This window comes from Danio rerio, chromosome 7, assembly GCF_052040795.2.
Source record: "Danio rerio strain M-AB ecotype USA chromosome 7, GRCz13ab, whole genome shotgun sequence".
In the NCBI taxonomy this organism is placed as follows: domain Eukaryota; kingdom Metazoa; phylum Chordata; class Actinopteri; order Cypriniformes; family Danionidae; genus Danio; species Danio rerio.
In genome coordinates, this window is record NC_141027.1 from 22,589,902 (window position 1) to 22,610,428 (window position 20,527).

The 20,527-nt window shown below is 34.4% G+C and overlaps 1 protein-coding gene across 11 annotated transcripts in view; it reads left to right on the top strand.

Moving 5' to 3' along the window:
• The window catches only part of fgf11a (fibroblast growth factor 11a), a 182,128-nt gene extending 165,367 nt beyond the window's left edge, over nt 1-16,761 (top strand). For 7 of the 11 annotated variants that reach the window (XM_087259266.1, XM_087259267.1, XM_087259270.1 and 4 more), the window contains 2 exons: nt 12,228-12,426; nt 15,230-16,761. In XM_087259266.1, coding sequence (XP_087115392.1) covers nt 12,228-12,426; nt 15,230-15,366 — 336 coding nt within the window. In that variant the 3' untranslated portion in view covers nt 15,367-16,761. 11 annotated transcript variants of the gene reach the window in all.
• The last annotated feature ends 3,766 nt before the right edge of the window (nt 16,762-20,527 follow it).

Sequence of the window (20,527 nt, forward strand, 5' to 3'; positions counted from 1 at the left end):
CATTTACTTACCCTCCATTTATTTCCACCTTGAAGTTCATTTGACGTCTTCCTTGTGCCCCCGTCGTTCTGCAAGCTCGTCAATGCTCGCTGGCGTGTTGAAACTGATCTTAGTAAGCAGTTTTTGGATGGCCTCATACCTGTGCACACATCTATCTGGCTAAATCAAAGTCTTAGAGCGGCTTTTTTTTTTTTTTTTTTGAGGAAATTCTCATCGACGTTTTGCTGCGGTCTTACATGAAATCAATTCACCCGTAGTTACAGATTTTACAGCCGCAGCAGTGAAAAGTTAATGTAAAAGCAAGCACTTTTCACCGTGTGTGTGTGTGTGTGTGTGTGTGTGTGTGTGTGTGTGTGTGCGTGTGTGTGTGTGTGTGTGTGTGTGTGTGTGTGTGTGTGTGTGTGTGTGTGTGTGTGTGTGTGTGTGTGTGTATGTGTGTGTGTGTGTGTGTGTGTGTGTGTGTGAATGCGTGCAGATAGGAAGAGGATTTTATGCTTCTGACATGATTGCCACAGTCTCAGCTTTGCTTTACTTTTCTTTTCTTCTCTTCTCCCTCTATTGTTTCTTCTCTCTCTCCCTCTCCTCCTTCTCTTAAGGGAGTAGTTCATCCAAAAATGAAATTTTGCTGTAGATTTAATCATCCTCAGGCCATCGCAAGATATAACATATAGGTGACTTTTTATTTTCTTCAGCAGAACATTAAAGAAGATTTCCAGATGAAACCATATGGCTCTTGGCGATTCATGAAATGCAAAACCCAGCACTTTTTATAGCATTAGCTTCATGAAACCTTCATGTATCGTCAGGATCCACATGTATTAATTTAGTTTTGCCTCTACATGTTTTAATATTTTAAAAGTACCCATTGATTGTACTTTTTAAATCATTAAGGAGCACAGATTTAAATACAAATCAGCTTTATTGTTCTACTGAGGGAAAAAGAAGTAGTGGCCTGAGGGTGAGAAAATTTAAGAGCTTATTTTATTTTGTTGTTTTGTACTCTCCCCAGTATTTCTTTGCACTCATTTTCCAAAATTAAGATTCACGACATACAACATGAATAAACTTAAACATTGGTTAATAAAAAAATCAGCGGTAAGCTATTGCCACTTATTACAATCTGCTACATAATAACGACTTAGATTCTTTAATGCAATCGTGAGAAAAAATGGCTTAATGATTGTAATAAATATTTTAAATAATATATTTAGAATTTGTTCAATGAAACATTAAGTGCTAAATATTTATGTTACCCTGTTTGCATCTCTTTATCTCACTCTTTCATTAACTATGTTTCCTTCCAAAGATGCAAATTAAACTTGTGCTCTGGAACAAAAACTGGAATATCGCATAAAACATTGGTGAATAAAGCACCTTTTCCATTTAATAAGTAAAAGAGAACAAAAAATCATGACTTCCTGATAAACTTTCACCAAATATCAAAGGGAAAAATGTAAATTGTCATGGTGGGCCTTTTTTCTTATTTGATAAATTACTTCAGAAGACAAAATTCAATGAACATGCTTATGGGCTTTTATTCTCTCTTTGGAAGTACAGACACTCAAGACAGTTCTGGGGGGTAATAATACCAAAGTGTTTTGAGGAAAGATGAATGGTTGTCACTTATTCTCATCAGTGGTGTAAAGTAGCAAATTACAAAAACTTAACTGACTTTGATTGAGTATTTCTCAGGAATTGTAATTTAATAAGTAGTTTTAAAAATGAGTATTTTTACTTTCCCTTAAGTACATTTTTAGTGCTGTATCGGTACTTTTACTCCAATACTGTCCTTCAAACTGCAGTCACTACTTACTTTTTTCCTGTCTATGGGGATTAGAAAATCCATTTCTGCGATTCCTGTCCAATCTAATCGCACATAGAAAGTAAATCGCATTATACTGAACTGTAAGAAACTGGTCCAAAATCTTTACATGCAATGACCGAGAGACTGTTTAGACTGAATGTCACTGATGAGAAGATGATGCGGTTTTCTTTAAAAATCCACTACAGAATATTACATTTACACACATGCATCAGCCATTCACAGCGTAATCCTCATTACTCACTAGTCTTGAGTACTTTTGAGAGGTCTACTTTTTTACTCATGCTTTGCGTAATACTTACAACAGATATTTTTACTCGTAGTACATTTTTGGGCAAGTAATGGTAGTTTTACTTGAGTATGATTTTTCAGTATTTTTTTCACCACTGATTCTCATATGTGAAGTTTTACAAACTAATTTTAAGAGGTTGGTGTGCTATGGTTAAACATGGCCGGTCTCACATCAACACTCATTGGTAAACCAATTATAAAAATTCAAGCCTACATAAATAGCATCAAAACCATCATTACCAAAGAGGGGCTCTCAAGACCATCAGATCTCGGACACCCTTTTTTGCTAAATGACCAGGAGTGAGCCCTGGGCTCAAGTATCTCCAAGCACAGGGTTTTCTCCCGGGACAGCATGCCAAACGTGCCAAACCATACCAAGTGTGAACTCTTGAAATTTTTAAAAATGATCAGACCACTTTTGTCCAACCAAATATACCTGTCACTTTCTGCCATTATTTTATTTCTGGCATTTTTGTCACATGATCTGTCAAAACTAAATTACATCATTTTTGATGCACAAAATAGATTTTTTTCTTTTAATTAATTTATGCAATTTTATTCTTATTAAATTAAAAGTTTATCCTGCTTAGTTTGCATACATTTTTTATACATATAAAAAAAATGTTTGTGCATCTTGTTCTTTTTATTAGCTATTTGTTTCCATCCATTTCCATTTGTATGTTCATTTATGACTAGCACATAAAATGTTGAATGGAAATGCCAAAATGCACATACATTTTAAAAATACGCATTAAAAATGTATGCACAAAACTGAGTAGGATAAACTTTATATCGATAAGATAAAAATGCAGAAACTACGATACACTGTAAAACCCAACAGTCAACTTTATTTACTGAAATGAGTGAAGTTTACTCAAAATTTACTGAAAGTTAATTCTACTCATTTGAAAAGAGTTTGTGTGTTGAAGGCAATGCATTAATAAAATACACCATTACCTCAACTTACTGTAAATGAAGTTCACAGGACTTGTATAGATTTTTTATTTTTTTTACTCAAATGGTTTGTAGCAATCAGTTTCCTCAAATGGTGTGAGTTGCCTTAATTTGCTGAGTTTTACTGTACTGGTACAGTGGTACAGTACAGTGCTTTGAGTTCTCTTCATTTATTGGGTTTTATTGTGCTCAAATTGCTTCATTTACTCAAATGGATCAAGTTCACAGTACTTGTTAGGCTTAGTTTTTGAACCTAAATGGTTTGTTGCAATCGGATTCCTCAAATGGTTTGAGTTAGCTTAGCTTTTTGGCTTTTAGAGTGTAGAAACACGTTTATCAAAAAAAAGTTATGTGATTTTGTTTAAACAATAATGTGATTTCAAAAAAACGGATGCAATGAGACAGCGTTAATGAACAAAACTGTGAACCAATATCTGAAATGTTGTTTTGGTCATTTTAAACTCCCTCAGCCAAAGTCTATCATCAAAGTGGTTCAGTATATTATTACCAGAACTGTCTTTAATGGCTGCACTCACACCTCCATAAGCCACTGTCTATTCATTGCATTTCATCTTCATCTTTTGAGTCACAAGTTATTTATTATATAAGTGTAGCTTCTCTCTGAACCCATGGTTCCTCTCGTACTGAGCAGGATTACTAACATGACTCACTGTTTAATCCGAGCTCACATTCCCTGTTAGTGGGTGAACAATTCAACGGTTGGAAAAATCCTATATAAATATGAATATACAGTTAAAGTCAGAATTATTTGCCCCCTTTGATTTTTTTTTCTTTTTTACATTTTTCCCAAATTATGTTTGACAGAGCAAGGAAATTTTCACAGTGTGTCTGATAATATTTTTTTTCTTCTGGAGAAAGTCTTATTTGTTGTATTTTAGCTAGAATAAAATCAGTTTTTCATTTTTTAAACACCAAATTAAAGTAAAAATTATTAGCACTTTTAAGCAATTTTTTTTTTTTGGTAGTCTACAAAACAAACCATCATTATGCAATAACTTGCCTAATTCCCCTAACCTGCCTAGTTACTCTAATTAACCTAGTTAAACCTTTAAATGTCACATTAAGCTGTATAGAAGAGTCTTGAAAAATATCTAGTCAAATATTATTTATTGTCATTAAGGGAAAGATAAAATAAATCAGTTATTATAAATGAGTTATTAAAACTATCATGATTAGAAATGTGTTGAGAAAAAATCTACTCTCCGTTAAACAAATTGGGGGGGAAAAAATAGCGGGGCTAAAAATTCAGGGGGGCTAATAATTCTGACTTCAACTGTATACATTTGGCACCAGTATATCAGGAAGTGACGATTTTCTTCTCTTTGACTCATTGGATGGAAAGGTGATTCGTTTTCAAATGTTTTATGCAATATTCCAGTTTTGCACATAAGTAAACTTCACATCTTTAAATAAAAAAAAAAAAACAAATAGGTAAAGGTAGTAAGCAATAGTCCAAAAATAGGTGGGTGGAAAGATTGCTAATTCTTAAAGGGAAAGATCACTTAGTTTTTGACAGCATTTATTTTGATATTTATTTTTTCCCATTTCTTTATACAAAGATTTTCTGTTAATCTTCAGTCTCCAACTCTCCAAAAAAAGGCTAACAAAAGCGTTGTCCATGTGCTGCTCTGTTCAAAGTCTGAAAAGCACAAATCATCATAATATCTTCTCCTGTGTTCTACTGAACAGCAAAAGTTTGCAGGTTTAGAGCGATATAGCCGGGTAAATAATGAGCAAATGTTTATTTCAGGATGAACTCTCCCTTTAAATGTTGTGCCTGTCTAAGAGGCTGATGAGGCAGCAGCACTCCTGTCAAAATGCCAGTCCTCGCTGCTGATTGGTAAGGGATTTCTGTGGATTCAGAGGATTCAGCAGACTCGCAAAAAACATCCAGCATCTTCATTAACTTCATGCGACACGACATGTTCAGAACTCTTTCGTAATAATCAGATTTCTGCACAATCCTAGATTAAAAGGGAAGAAGAGGGAGGGAAAAGATGAGAGAGGGAGGGAAAAAACTTAAAAGTGACTAAGCAGAGAGTGAAGACAGCAGGTTACAGTAACACTACGAACAGATTAAGCCTTGTGTGCTGTCCTGACACCTGCTGGTGGAAAAAAAACTGCAAAATAAAAAAACAGGTGGAGGATGGAGGTCAAGCTAATTCCTCACCTGAAGAACAGAGATCCCTTCGTGTTGAATAAGAAACAGCTTTTTTTATGGTTTTGAGCCAAATGATTAGGCCGTAGCGTATATGACCTTAATTTGCCTCAAAATGGGCAACTCGGGACAACATTACCAGACTTGCCACCCTGATGAGGCTCCTAATTATAGTCAAACTGAGAGGAAGTCAGCAGCCATTACATGACTTGCTCCTCAGGTGTTTTAGAAATGATTTGCATCTAATTTTATTGCGCAGGCACACACTCTCACTCCATCATCTCCTGTCAGCTGGAAGCTCCAATTCAATTATATTTGGCAATTAATTAATTAAAGTTGGCATAGACTTTTACTCCGAGCACTTCACTCTGAGAGGTGTTCATTTTCCACTTCAAGACAGGTTGAAATAATGAAAAAGTAGGGGAACTATTAAACTATCATAATATATCCATAAATGGAGTTACATGTTATTATTTATTATGTATTAAATTAATTCATTGTTTAAAAATACACAATTTAAAATATTCAGAAATTTTCCTATTTTCTTAATAGATACTTCATGCAATGAATCCATGCAAAATAAAAATCATTATTATATAGACTGCTTAATGTTAGTTATGTCATTTTGAGGTTAATAAAAAGTTTTACATGTTTTCCATACATTTTATAATGCAGCAAATATTGCCAATCTAAACAACAACAACAGCAATGATAATAAGCATCATCTTTATAACAATTATAGACTTCAAGCCTATGCGATGGCATCATTGTGAGGTTTTATGTAAACAACCTTTTTAGTTTTGCTGGTTTATTAAATTTAAATATCTTACTTTAAATAGTTTTTTTTTTAATGTTTAAAAAATTATGCCGCCTTTGCTTTTGCCTTCCAGCAATTTTATGTAAAGAATCATAATATTGTGTATATGTATGTATTTTATTTTCATTTTATATAAAGCCTCCCTTGGACACCAAATCCAATGCACTTGGTTGTCCAGTGATAAATAAATAAATAAATAAATAAATAAATAAATAAATAAATAAATAAATAAATAAATAAATAAATAAAAATACAAATATATATTATTTATTTATTTATTTATTTATTTATTCTTGATATTGTTTTGTTATTAATACTACTACTAATAATAATAATAATAATAATAATAATAATAATAATAATAATAATAAATGTATTAAATTAATAATAATTACTTACATTTAGTATTTTTTTCTGGACACTTAAAGCACTTTACACATTGGGGGAATCTCCTCATCTACCACCAGTGTGCAGCATTCACCTGGATGACGTGACAGCAGCCATATTGCGCCAGACAGCACACCACACACCATCTGATTGGTGGAGAGGAGAAAGAGTGATCAAGTTAATTATAATATAGGGATGGTTAGGAGGCGATGAGGGACAGTGCACAAATTTGGCCAGGATACAGGGGGACATCCTGGGATTTTTAACAACCACACAGAGATTTAAAAAGACGGCTCTCACTGAGCAGTATAAAGTCCCCTTCACTATACTGGGGCATTAGGACCCACACAGACCGCAAGGTTGAGCTCCCCCTGCTGGTCTCACCAACACCAATTCCGGCAGCAACCTAGTTTTCCCATATGGTCTGTCATCCAGGTACTGACCAGTCGCAGCCCTGCTTAACTTCAGTGGGCGACCATGTGAGAGTTGTAGAAAGCTAGCTGCTGGCTATTTGTATATATAGTTGTTTGTATATACAGTTGAAGTCAGAATTATTAGCCCCCCTAAATTATTAGTGCCCCTGTTTATTTTTCTGTCTTCCTGTTAATTTCTGTTTAACGGAGAGAAGATTTATTCAACACATTTCTTCTAATAACTGATTTATTTTATCTTTGTAATGATGACAGTAAATAATATTTGACTTAAAGGCTTAACTAGATTTAAAGGCTGAACTAGGTTAATAATAATCATAATTATTATTATTATTAATATTATTATTGTTGTTGTTATTATTAATATTATTATTGTTGTTGTTATTATTATTATTATTATTATTATTATTCATTTTCGAACTGCAAACTACACGCAGTGAATGCTCTTCCAGCCACAACCCAGTACTGAAAAACACACATACACACATACTCATTCACACTCATTCACTACGGACAATATAGTTTATTCAATTCACCTTTATACCACATGTCTTTGGACTGTGGGGGAAACCAGAGCATCCAGAAGAAACCCACACAAACATGGGGAGAACACACATACAAACTCCACACAGAAATGCCAACTGACCTAGCCGGGACTCGAAACATTGACATTCTTGCTGTGAGGCGACATCGCTCACCACTGAGCCACCGTTATTATTATTAATATTACACACTTTTATTTAACAGCAAGACCATGTAAAACATAAGGAAGAATAGAAGACTAAATAGCCACAGTTTAGTCACAGATACTCAATTAGGCCAGGTAAACTACGATGAAGGAGGCTTCGTTTCCTTTTGGTAACACAGGAAAGTGTTTCAAAACAAACACATTAGAGCAAAAGAGAGAGAGAGAGAGGAAGAGGAGTAAACCCCTTATTCAGCTGCTCTGCTCACCAGTCACACCAAGGATCCCAATCAATCCTGGAAATTGGTTTGTTCCCTGACAAGGTTACGAAATGACAGGCTGCTAGAGAGAGGGAGAGAGAGGGGAAGAGAGAGACAGATGGGTTGGAGGAGAGAGAAAGAGAGAGAGAGAGAATAAAAGAGAGATGTTGGTGTTTGTTTACTGACAGGCTGATATCTCCAGCAGGGCTTCAGAGAGTCTCAAAGTTTGGCTGCGTCTGGACTTCTGGCAAAAGAACACACTGCGACACTTATGTTCATGTGTCCATAACTATGTTGCAGTTCCTCCAGGATTTTGTGTGAGTTTTATTATTAGCATTATTATTTTGAGACTAAGGATAGGATGGTTTGAGTCCCGGCTGGGCCAGTTGGCATTTTTGTGCGGAGTTTTCATGTTCTCCCTGTATTCGCATGGGTTTCATCCAGGTGCTCTGGATTCCCCTACAGTCCAAAGACATGCAGTATATGTGAATTGGATGAACTAAGTTGGCCTTAGTGTACAAATGCATGTGTGACTGCTGGAGAGTATGGGTTGTACTGGGTTGCGTCTGGAAGGGCATTTAGTTGGAAAATTAGTAATTGATAAGGTTTTTCTCAAAAAAATGTGGTAATATTTGTAGCATTTCTTGTGTTGATTTGCAGTGATAATTTACACACGAATGTCACTACTTCAATTTGTTCACTTTGTCGCCGTTCCTATCGCTGCAGCGGCGGTAGTTGGTGCGTTTGCAGCTTTTGACCTCTGGGTGGCACTTTAACCACAGATTTTCAGCTTTGTCTTTTCACAATACTATGGAGGGTTCTGTATGTGTACCTTATTTGATGTGATGTGTTTGAATTAAATGTAGTTTTGTTTTAGATTTCTTAGTAATAAACATGCTTTTACACTTTATATATATGTATGTTTTAGAAAAGATACAATACATGGTAAGAAGCATAGCCTTGTTGGCTGCAAAAAGCAAATATAAGAATTGAATTCTTTTTTTGTAGTGCCCTAATAAATTAGGTTGGGTTGAAAAGAATGTTTCGATTTCTTTGACCATCATGGCGATGTTATTACCTCAAATCTTAAACATGTGCATATGAAAACCGCGGCACAGCACACACTATAATATTAAGATTATCATGCCGATGTAGCACATCACCTGATTGTTATATAACTTACTTTATCAGTAGGCTATTTATTATTTATTACAGACAATGTTACAAATATTTGACCAACTGCCACTTCATGTTAAACACTCTCATGCACTCAGAACTAGTGGCAGTAATGAAATAAATAAATAGCCATATCTGCACGCAAAATGAGCTGCATATCATTTATCATCCGTTCATTTTCTCTGTTCATTTCTCCTTCACACGCATGCAGAGAAAGAAAAAAAATCTGCTTGATTGAAAAAGCACATTATATTACATAACATTATAAAATTTTCATTAACTTTTTTCAGCTCAAGAAATATTGAGATCTGTAATTTATGTCAAAAAACGAGTCATATTTGAAAGTCATATTTGACTCTTGAAGAGCGCTAAATAATCTAAATAAAATGTTGTAGTAAAAATATTATCTACATCTGCAAATTATTAGAATAAAAAATATATATTTATAAAATATTTTCTATTAATGTGTTTAAATAATCATAATTTTAGGCTTTGCTTTGTAAAACTACACAGCTTTCAACTTAAATATGATCTTACCAAAGACTAAAGAATAACTGACAATGGGTCCTTGATTTATTAATAAAATATTGAATACTTTAGGTTTAGGTGTCCAAACTCGGCCATGGAGGGCTGGTGTCCTGCTGAATTTAGCTCCAACTTGCTTCAACATACCAGCCAGGAAGTTTCTAGTATATCTAGTAGCTTGATTAGCTGGTTCAGGAGTAATTAGGTTGGAGCTAAACTCTTCAGGACACCGGCCCTCCAGGACAGAGTTTGGACACCTGCTCTAGGTGGTGCAAACCAACAGGGTGTGCATTATTTTTCAGATTTTTTTAATACACCAGAGTTAATTATTCCACTTATAATATGGTAACTGGTGACATGGTGGTGCAGTGGGTAGCACGATCGCCTCACAGCAAGAAGGTTGCAGGTTCGAGCCTTGGCTGGGTCAGTTGGCATTTCTGGGTGGAGTTTCCATGTTCTTTCTGTGTTTGTGTGGGTTTCCTCCGGGTGCTCCGGTTTCCCCCGCAGTCCAAAGCCATGCAGTATAGAGACATTCGCAAAGCTATAGGGTATACTAAAATTGCCAGTAGTGTATGTGTGTCAATGTGTCATCACCTTGGAATTATAAGGTTCTATCTGCGTTCTGAATGATTTTGAGATATTGAGTTTTAAAGTTTTTGCATTCCATATAGCAAACATTATGTGTGTAACATTTGTTTTTTAAATAAAAAGTCCTAAAATGTAAACAACTTATAAAAAACATTCTATAATGTCAATAAATTGTCATTTAATAAGAATATGTCAATAGCTCAATTTTGACAAAGATGTCAGATAGAACCTTATAATTCTAAGGTGAGAGAGAGTGTGTGGATGTTTCCCAGTGATGGGTTGCTGCTGGAAGAGTAAAACAAATGCTGAATAAGTTAGCGGTTCATTCCGCTGTGGCGACCCCAAGTGAATAAAGGGACAAAGATGAAAAGAAAATGAACGAATAAATGAATTACCACACATAAAGACATTGTACAAACAGCTTTTGTAACTTGCAGTATACAAATAAGTAAGAACATGATTAGCTTAGTTTAATAAGTTACAATTAACTAAACACTTGACTAATTTATGTCATGACTAATTGATGTCATATCATTTTTTTTACAGTGTTTGTGTCCTGGTAAAGCACATATTAGTATTCTCAAGATTACACTGAGGAACTGTCAATGAGTTATTACTCGGGCCAGACAGAATCTGCAGACTTTTCTGCTATTACTGCATAAAATTTTGTTAAAAATCTCTGGATTTATGCGAAATGATTTTGATTAAACTTTTATTTAGTGTTTACTATGCAAATCCAATTAGATCCAATTTATTTGGTAAACAAATCAAGTCTCTCATATAATACATCTACTAAAAGACAGAAAATATTACTTTACAAACCGTATTTTAAATGAATCATATGAATATCTTCATATTAGTCAATAATATTACTGAAATCAATAAAAAAAATTTAATAAATATCAATTTACACAGAATCAGAATCAATGATGAGCTTAAAATTTGCGGAATTCTGTGGAATTCTGTGCACGCAGATTTCGTGTGGGCCTAGTTACTGCTAATGTTTGAGGGAAATGTATTTTTTCCTTGTACTATGATCAAAGCTTGAACTCGAAAGTTTTGTTGCACATTTTCCAACAAATCGGAATCAAGAATTTTAAGAGACCGCTGATTAAGGCTAAAAGTAAAATTAAGTATTCCTGTGAGTAGATTACATACAAAGTGAATGTAAATGCATGAATATAGACAAGGTTCTGATGGGCGATGTGAATGAACAACAGTGCAGAACGTGTTATAAAAGCACGGAATTCCCCTCAGTCAAGTCTTCATATAATTCAACTCCAGCAAAATATTCGTTACAGGTGAAAAACATTCTGTGAGTAAACAAGAGAGAGTGACTCTGTCCATTGATTCATTTATTTTGTAATGAAGTCCAGAAGTCCAAATTTTTGTGCAATAATTATCATCTACCTCTGCCCTTTGAGTGCTACTGCAGGTGCCTTTGATGATGCAGATTGTTTGACCAACATTGTTGGGGGGAAAAACTTGCAAACAGTACAGCACTTCAGTCACACTAGCGATCGAAGATTTATGTAAATTTGACACGCTGAACGTATTCTGTACTGCACCACACGGATAAGATTGATTGACAGTGGTTTACTACCAATCAGAACACAATGCACTAATCAGGACACAGAACACAATGCGCTGTAAAAAAAAAAAAAGCATGTCAAATAAACCCAAAAAAATCTGTCAAACCATGAGGCGGTGAAAGGTTAACCGTGTTGTACTGTGAACCCTGCAGTTTTAGTACTTTCTTCAGCTATTTTATAAGCATAATTGATTAACGTTTGTATTCCTTTTTAAATAATTAATACATTCATTCATTCATTTATTAATATTTAAAGGCTCTTAAAATGTGCTGGTTTTTTCCTCAGTATTCCCACCAGCTGTCATAATAAACAATAAGGGCACAGTTTTCTGGGATTTTTGTTTATTAGTGTGCTTTTACAGCTCTGTCACTATGAAATGTAAGGCCTTTTTCTTCCCTTCCCAGTTGATCTCAGTATAAAAGCTATATATAAATATAGAGTAACCACGACCAACAGTTACAGTCTGTTAGCCTTATTAACTAACTGTCTGTGTTTTTGTGTGTTTGTGCCTCTGTTACAGGAACATTTCACACCGGAGTGTAAGTTTAAGGAGTGTGTGTTTGAGAACTATTATGTGACGTACTCCTCGATCTTGTACCGTCAAACGCAATCGGGGCGGGCCTGGTACATTGGTATAAACCGGGACGGACAGGTCATGAAAGGAAACCGGGTCAAAAAGACTAAAGGAGCAGCTCACTTCCTGCCCAAGCTTATAGAGGGTATGTCTGTTCATAATAATCAATTGTTAAGATTACAGATTATTATTTTTAAAGCGAAAGAAAAGCTAAAAATAAAAAAAAACATGTTTACACTTAATATTATATATTTTGACACATCACCTATTCCAAAATATTAAAAAAAGATATAATAAAAGCTATTTAATTAAAATATAATTGAATTTAAATTACAGAAGTGACACTTGGATTTTTTTTTATTAACCCTTTTATGCTCACTACAGTTGCAGTTGTTTGATTAAAAACATTTTTAACAGAATATTTCTGTAAAATAGTAATATATTACACTTAAAAAAAGCTGTTTTAACTTTTAATATATTTTAAAATGTAACTTGTTTATGTAACACAAAAAATAGAATTTTTAGTCTTCAGTTTCATGTGATTCTTCAGAAATAATTGTAGTATGCTGGTTTGATGTGCAAGAAAAAATTTTATCGAAATAATGTGTTGCTTAAATTTTTTTAGGAACCTGGTACTGTTTGTTTTTGAAAGTGTTTTGCATAAATAGGACATTTTAAGCACCAGCATTTATTTCAAATAGAAATATTTTTTTTTGACTAAATGTTTCACTTTAGCCCGTGATGTGGCCTGAAAATAATGTACAGCAAGAAATGCTTCTCTTACTTTTTGTTTTAATTCTAGTACAAATATCTAAAAATTCTTAAATCAAGAAGTATTTTCTAGACAAGCAAAAAATTAAATAAACCCAGCATGCACAGGACATCAACATGACATCAGATTGATGTTGTACCCCAACGTCGTGGGACGTTGCATGTTTGGAAATAAAAAACTGGTTGATGTCAGAAACCAACATCAGGCCGACGTCAATGTCCAACGTCGGACAGATATGGCATTTTGCTTGATTTTTCAACGCAACCTAAAAACAATAAAATACTAACGTCTAATGATGTTACAGTTTAATGTTATGTGGACGTTACCACTCTGATGTCTATCAGACGTTGGATTTTAGTGGCCATACCTGATGAACAAATGCCAATAATTGACGTCAATATGAAGTTTGTTTAAGATGTTGACTCCACATTGGATTTTGGTCACTTTCCAGCACAACCTAAAATCAACCAAATATCAACTACATTTCACATTGTTCATTCGTTCATTTTCTCTTCTGCTTTGTCACTTTATTATTCTGGGGTCGCCACAGCGGAATGAATCAGCAACCTTCTTGCTGCGACCTACCCATTGCGCCACCGCATCGCCTCATTTCACGTTGTTATTGGATGTCAAAATAACATTGTCCTTAGATGCTGGCCACCTAAATAGAACCTAATATTAACATCTTATGATGTTGTGTGTCTGCTGGAAAATGAAATATTTTCTTGTTTTAAGATTTTTTTTCCCTTAAAACAAGCTAAATAATCTGCCAATCGGGTGAGCAAAATAATCTTGGTTTTTGTTTTGACACAAGATTATTTTGCTAACATGATTGGCAAATTATTTAGCTTGTTTGAAGGAAAATTTATCTTAAAACAAGATAATATTTTTTGCTTGTCTAGAAAATGCTTCTTGGTTTAAGAATTTGTAAATATTTGGACTAGAAACAAGACAATATCAAAGTAAGAAAAGATTTTTTGAAGTCTGAATTATATTGTCTTTCTGACTTTTTATACATGCTTTTTTTGTATATTATGTAAAATCAATATCATTCTATGTTGTTGCTGTTTTTATGTTAGATATTGTTCAATCTTGAGTACTGTATTGTACAGCACTTTGGCACATTTATTGGTTTTAAATGTGCTTCATAAGTAAACATGAACTTTTATTATAATTAATGTTTTTTCTTTCACTTTCTATCAGTTTATTACATCCTCATTTAATAAAAGTATAAATTAATTATTTGTTTACATTAACGTATACAAAAACGCCAGTTCTTATATTTTACATCTTTGAAGTTTTGAACATTTTAATGCTTAATCTGAACTATTGCTCTGTATATTTTATTATTTCTCTTGTTGTTTTATTGCTCTTGTTGATTGTACAGTGTCCTTGAGTTGCTAGAAAGGCGCCTTTAAATAAAATGTATTATTATTATATTATTATTAACAGTTTTTTCTTCTGTATGATGAAAGTCAGTGAGATTCAAAACCCCACACCACTGACTTTCATTGACTGTTAGCACAAAAATTTTTAAAATTTCTTCCTTTGCATTCTGCTTTATTAAAAAAAAACAAAAATTTGATACAATATGAGTGAAAATTAGCGTTGGCCTACATTTTTTTGTTTGAAGAACCATAAACCAAATATCATTGAGAACCGTGGGTCAAAGATAAATATACCAAACTATATTACATTAAAGTTGCCATGCTTCATCTCACAATTTAGTTAATAATGTAAGGTAATAATTACCTATTGCAATAAAAACCTAAACAATGCTGCATACACTAGTCAAGCAGAATCAGCCTTTGACTTGATTTGTTCACTAAAGTCTCGGTATTGTCCTCTATCCATCAGGTGACAGTACTGTATGTACATTTAAACTAAATTGGAGCATTGAAATTGAAACATTTGATCTCCTCTAGATTTTTGGTAGCTTAACAATAAAACAAACAAATAAAAGGTTACATTAAATTTGAAATTACAGTCTCTAAATCATCCCCATCATTCTCCCTCTCCTTTTGGATGGAATGGCGGGCCAAATCAAAGGTTTCCATTGGCCAACTTTGACCCACAGGCCCGAGTTTGTGAATCTCTAGTGTAAATAAAACCAATAGTCTAAATGATGACAAAATTCTCATTTTTTTAACATTATTTTTTCCTCCTCTCTCTATAGTTGCCATGTACAGGGAGCCATCGCTACATGACGTTGCAGAGCAAAGCCCGCCTCGGAAAACGGCCAAAACGTCAGACTCACCTGTCCATAAAAACAGCAAGAAAGAGCATCTGCTGACAGTCCCTACAGCATCCTAGCGGCAGGAGAAATGCTTCATTTGCACAGACACGCCATGAACGCCAGCAGTGGCACTGGAGGTTTGGTCCCTCCACCGATTCTCAGACCTTACCAACAATGCATCGGGGCTCAAAAGACCCTCGCCAACAGGTCTAACGCTCACCGCACCTCCTTTTTGGTCTCTTCCGCTTCCGTAATCAAGGGAAAATACTGAGCAATAATAACTGGAATGGTCTGGGGTCACACTGCGACGAGACGCTATTACAAGAACCGCAACACTCGAAGGAAACAATCTTTGTCTTCCTTTTTTTAGGATTTCAACAAGAAACACTTCCTCTTTGTGAAGCAATTCGTGCTTGACATTTAAACCCTTCCATTTCCTTTTGTTCAGGCGTTCATAGATCCCCTAAATCTCTTTTTGACCATTTCTAAGCCTTGTTTGTAATCTACTTTCCTTTTTCTACCTCTTCTGCACTTTGATTAGCTTGAAACATAGAGGCCATTTTCCACTTCACAACACAGGAAAAGCCCTGCTTACTCTCCCAGGGAACATTAAAGATGCACACACACACACACACACACAAACACACACATACAAACAAACACAAAGCAAATAACTAAATAAATAAAACTTTCTCTCTTCTTAGGATGATGATGTTAGAAGTCATTCGACCTTAGGCAGTGCAGACCTCCTCTGTGTAGGGTGAACGTGTGTGTGTGTGAGTGCTGAACAGTAATACAACATAATTTGTAAGATGAGTCATAACAGAGGGAGCAGGGTGGCATTATTGTTTTCTTTTGTTATGATAAGTTGTTGTTTTCCTCATTGCAATATGCCCAGAGAGCAATATCGGTACGGCGCGCTCTTTTTAGGAAGTGTGTGTTGCTTTAGAGCAGGGGTTTCACAAAGTAGATATGCTGACTACTGAGGCTGCAAGTTTCCCAAAGTTCGTGTCCCTGCATTCAATTTTATTCTATTACATTTGCCTGAAAGCAAAGGCACTTCACCCAGCCAAATGAAACAACGCAAGTGCTGAAAAGGTCCAATTCGGCTTCATTTTCTTCTGATGAAACTGGGGAAATCACACCCAGAGGAGCTCATAGGGAGTCATTTTGGGAAAACCTTTGCACAGAGAGTCCAAAAAGGCCTGCAACTTCTCACTTAGTTTTTTGAGGTATTGTAAATGAAAATGTATTTTAAGCGCTGTAAGGAACACCTCGCACCTTGTTATAATATATCTCTCAGTACATTTTCATGCGTACCTCCTGCATTGTTAAAACATGATCCACTACCATTCAAAACCTACCTTTTGGGGGTGGTAAGATGTTTTTAAATATATGTTTTTAATCAACATTTTCTACATTGATTTAATAAAATATATACAAAAAATAAAGAATATATTATCAGTAAAATATATATTATAAATTGTCATTTATTCCTGTCACACGATCCTTCAAAAATAATTTTAATATGCTAATTTGGTGATCTACCAAATATCACCTTTTTTTTTCATTATTAACGTTAAAAATGAATATGTTGCCTAATATTTCAACACAATCTCACGGCAGTTTGTAACTTTTTCATTTGGTGGCTAATTCGTATGAATTTATACAATCTCATTTGTACAATTTAGTACAATTTGCTCATCCCCCATTGATGGTTGGGTTTAGGGGTGGGGTTGGGTCGGGTGTCACGCCTCTTTTTTAAAATCGTACAACAATGTTCGTATGACTCGGCTCATACAAATCCATACAAATAAACCACTAAACTGACGAAACGTAAAATAGTTACGATTCCTTGTGAGATCAGGCTGAATATTTCTGTGAAAACTATGGTACATTTTTTTAGGATTCTTTAATGAATAGAAATTTTAAAATTGTTCAATACTAATTTACTGAAATTTATTTTGAAAGCACTTTTAATTAATTTAATGTGTTATTACTAAATCAAAGTAATAAAATCTCAGTTTAAAGAAAATATATATTCTTTATAGAACATTTTTTCCACTGTCACTTCACTCCACCAATAGCTGGAGTGTGGTGAGCGCACTGGTGCCGTTGTCCTGTGGCAGCCGTCGCATCATCCAAGTGGATGCTGCACACTGGTGGTGATGTGGAGAGACCCCTCTCATGATTGTGAAGCGCTTTGGGTGTATAGCCATACACAATAAATGCGCTATATAAATACACATTACATTAATGTACATTACAATACATTACAATACCCAATGAGAGTGATTTTGATTATTTTAGCAGGAGTTATTTTTAGCCAGAATATCACTTTTTCTTGCCGGTTATATCATCACAGTTGTATCAAGTGCCGAGCTTCAACAAAGTGAAGAAAAACAAATCTAACTTAACCTTTACTTAGCCCTAAAATTACCCTTTACTCACTAAACTGTAAAAATTCTTTCATGTTGTCCCAACACAAATCGATTAAGTTGACTGAAAAGTGGATTGAACGTAAAAATCCCCCAAAAATCTCAAGAATTGTGTTTTTTCAGCTCAATTTAAGCTTAAGTCGTTTAAGCAAGCAGCAAAAATATTTTTGAGTGTACTTACCTTCAATTGGTTTCAAAGCTCTCTTTTGAACACCAAAGATTTTTTTACAGTATAAGGCAACTTGCTGCAGAGGTTTTTTGAGTTGACTCAACTTTCAGTCAAGTACAGTAATTGGTTTGAAAGATGAGTCAACTTAAAAAAGCTCTGCAGCAAGTTGCCCTACATTTTTGAGTTGAGTCAAGTTGAGTTGAGTTACAGTGTAATAGTTGTAACAAAAGCAAGAAAAAAGTACAGAACTCGATGTCCAGCTTCCTTTAAAATATCTTCTTTTGTGTTCAACAGACTAAAGGAATTTATGAAGGTTTAGAACAAGTGAAGGATGAGTAAATTATGACCATATTTTCAGGTTTATCTCTAGGTTGTTGTTTTCTGGTAAATTGGGATTTTTGATCAATATCGTCTAAATCTATGCTTTTTTTATGTATTTAATGTATTATTACTGAATCAAAGAAATAATATCTATATTTAAATAAAATATATATTCTATATATAAACTATCTTTCAAAAATGTTTTTGAGTATTTTAGCAGGAGTTAAATTTTTAGTTCAAATAATTTTTGTCTTTATTAGTCAGAATATCACTTTCCCCTGCTGTTTATATCATGACTGTATCAAGTGCCGAGTTTGAACAGAGTACAAGTACAGAAAAAAATCTAACTTTTCTCCTGCTGAGTTGAATCATTTCTCATACCATGCACCTGGTGTTGAGGAAATGATGTCTGCGATAATTATAGATTCATTCCCCTGCAGCAAAGCATTACTGGGAGAAACAATGTTATTAAGACCAAGTGGAAAAATCATTGAACGTTCAGACGATTGGAACATTTGCAAAAAATTCTTCCACATTTTTGATCAGTATCAAAAAAAAAGTCAATCTTTTCCAGATTACAGTTTCCTTACTGCAAATAACAGCACCCGCAGGTACTTTGCAGAAGTTGAGTCTGCGTTTAACATCCCAAGATTGTTTTTCAGAATCAAAATACATCTCGTAGCTCCTGGGTACACATCATTACAAGTTTTCCTCATAAACAATAATTTGTTTTGTAGTTTTGCAAGCAAACAATGCTCATCTCAGAGTCTAGAGCTAGTCTTAAAAAGGATAGTCCACCCAAAAATTGTAAGCTTCAATCCTGTATATAAATTTCTTCTTTTGAACACGCACAAAAAAAGTTATTTTGAAGAATGTTGACGATTTACACTTTGATTCATCTATCTTATCTGAAGGGCTATGGTTTTACAGAATAAAAAGCCGTCTGATACACTATAGAGTTAAGAATTACCAGTTAAATGCCTGACTGAAAGTAAATCCTGCAAGCCAAACTGCAAAGGTTAAATAAACGATAAAGCCAATGTCGTATGCAGTCACAACTGTGCTTTGATTAGCATCCCATGGTTTATTCATCCGGTTTAATCACGATTAGACCATGAAATTAATAGTTTCTTGCTTCCACTATTGTCCTCTTCTTCTGTTAAATGTCACACTAGGGCTTAAAACCTGTCTGAATGGAAGTGTTCCTTTATTTGTAAGGGCTCTGTAATCCAACAAAAGATATCACTACGTCAAATATCGCTACAAGTTTAATCGCCACTAAAATTATAATTATAGCATCATAAGGGTTTGCTTTGGGTCAGTTTGAGTTGATTGCGAGTGTCCGTAATGTTAGAGAAAGGAGAATTAGCATCTTTTTTATTTTACTTTGCTGTGATGTATGCTCATGAGGGCCAGATCGGGTGGTTTAATAATAATTTTAATGAAACCACTCTCTGCGCACGGCTAAGTGCTTCTGTCTCAATTTCCCTGCTATTTTTCAGCCATAAACACAGAGGCCAGAAGATGAAAGCTAAGGGCTAATGCTTTTCAGAAGAGCCAAGCCATTAAAACACTGTATGTTTATGCAGAGATGACCTTGTAAGCTGCAAATGATACATTTTGTTTCCTTGTTGTGTTTCTTATATGTCCTTTTTTTATTGTCATCGTGTCAGGTATGCGTATGTCTCTCAATGCATTCATCTAATCATTTTTATTTGCATGTGTACCAGATTCTCTTAAATGATACAGTCATTAAGTAATCTAGTTATGAGTTAGTCTGCGCAATTATAATTTGTTTTTAGCAGACAATTCACAATGGGATCTTGCTTTGCCAAGTCTACGCTGAAATATCGGCTGGTAAATTATACATATTACACATTAAATGTATTGCCAAAGCAGTAATATGAACAATGTGTAATTACAGCACTTACTGCAAATGATTACAAACTAAGTATGAATAATTCATCAGTTTTACTCAGTCCTTAATTAAACAATTAAAAGTAACACAAATACTGTGATCGTTACACAGTTTAAACCCTCACTGATTGCCTGCTTTCCTGCACTGCAGGAGTGGGGTTGATCCATGTTGCATGTTCACTCCCTTTTTTATTGATCTGCTGTCAATAAATGACTTAAAAACAGATGCTACTTTCTCCCTAGCTTTTTTCAAATGGATTAAACAACACAGATGTATTGGTTTTGCGCAGAGAAGCAACAAATATCTATTTTTATTGCAGTTAATGCTTTTAAATTGAGTCGAGATATCAATAATCCAAACAAACCTAAAAACCTAGCAATTTTCGCAACATT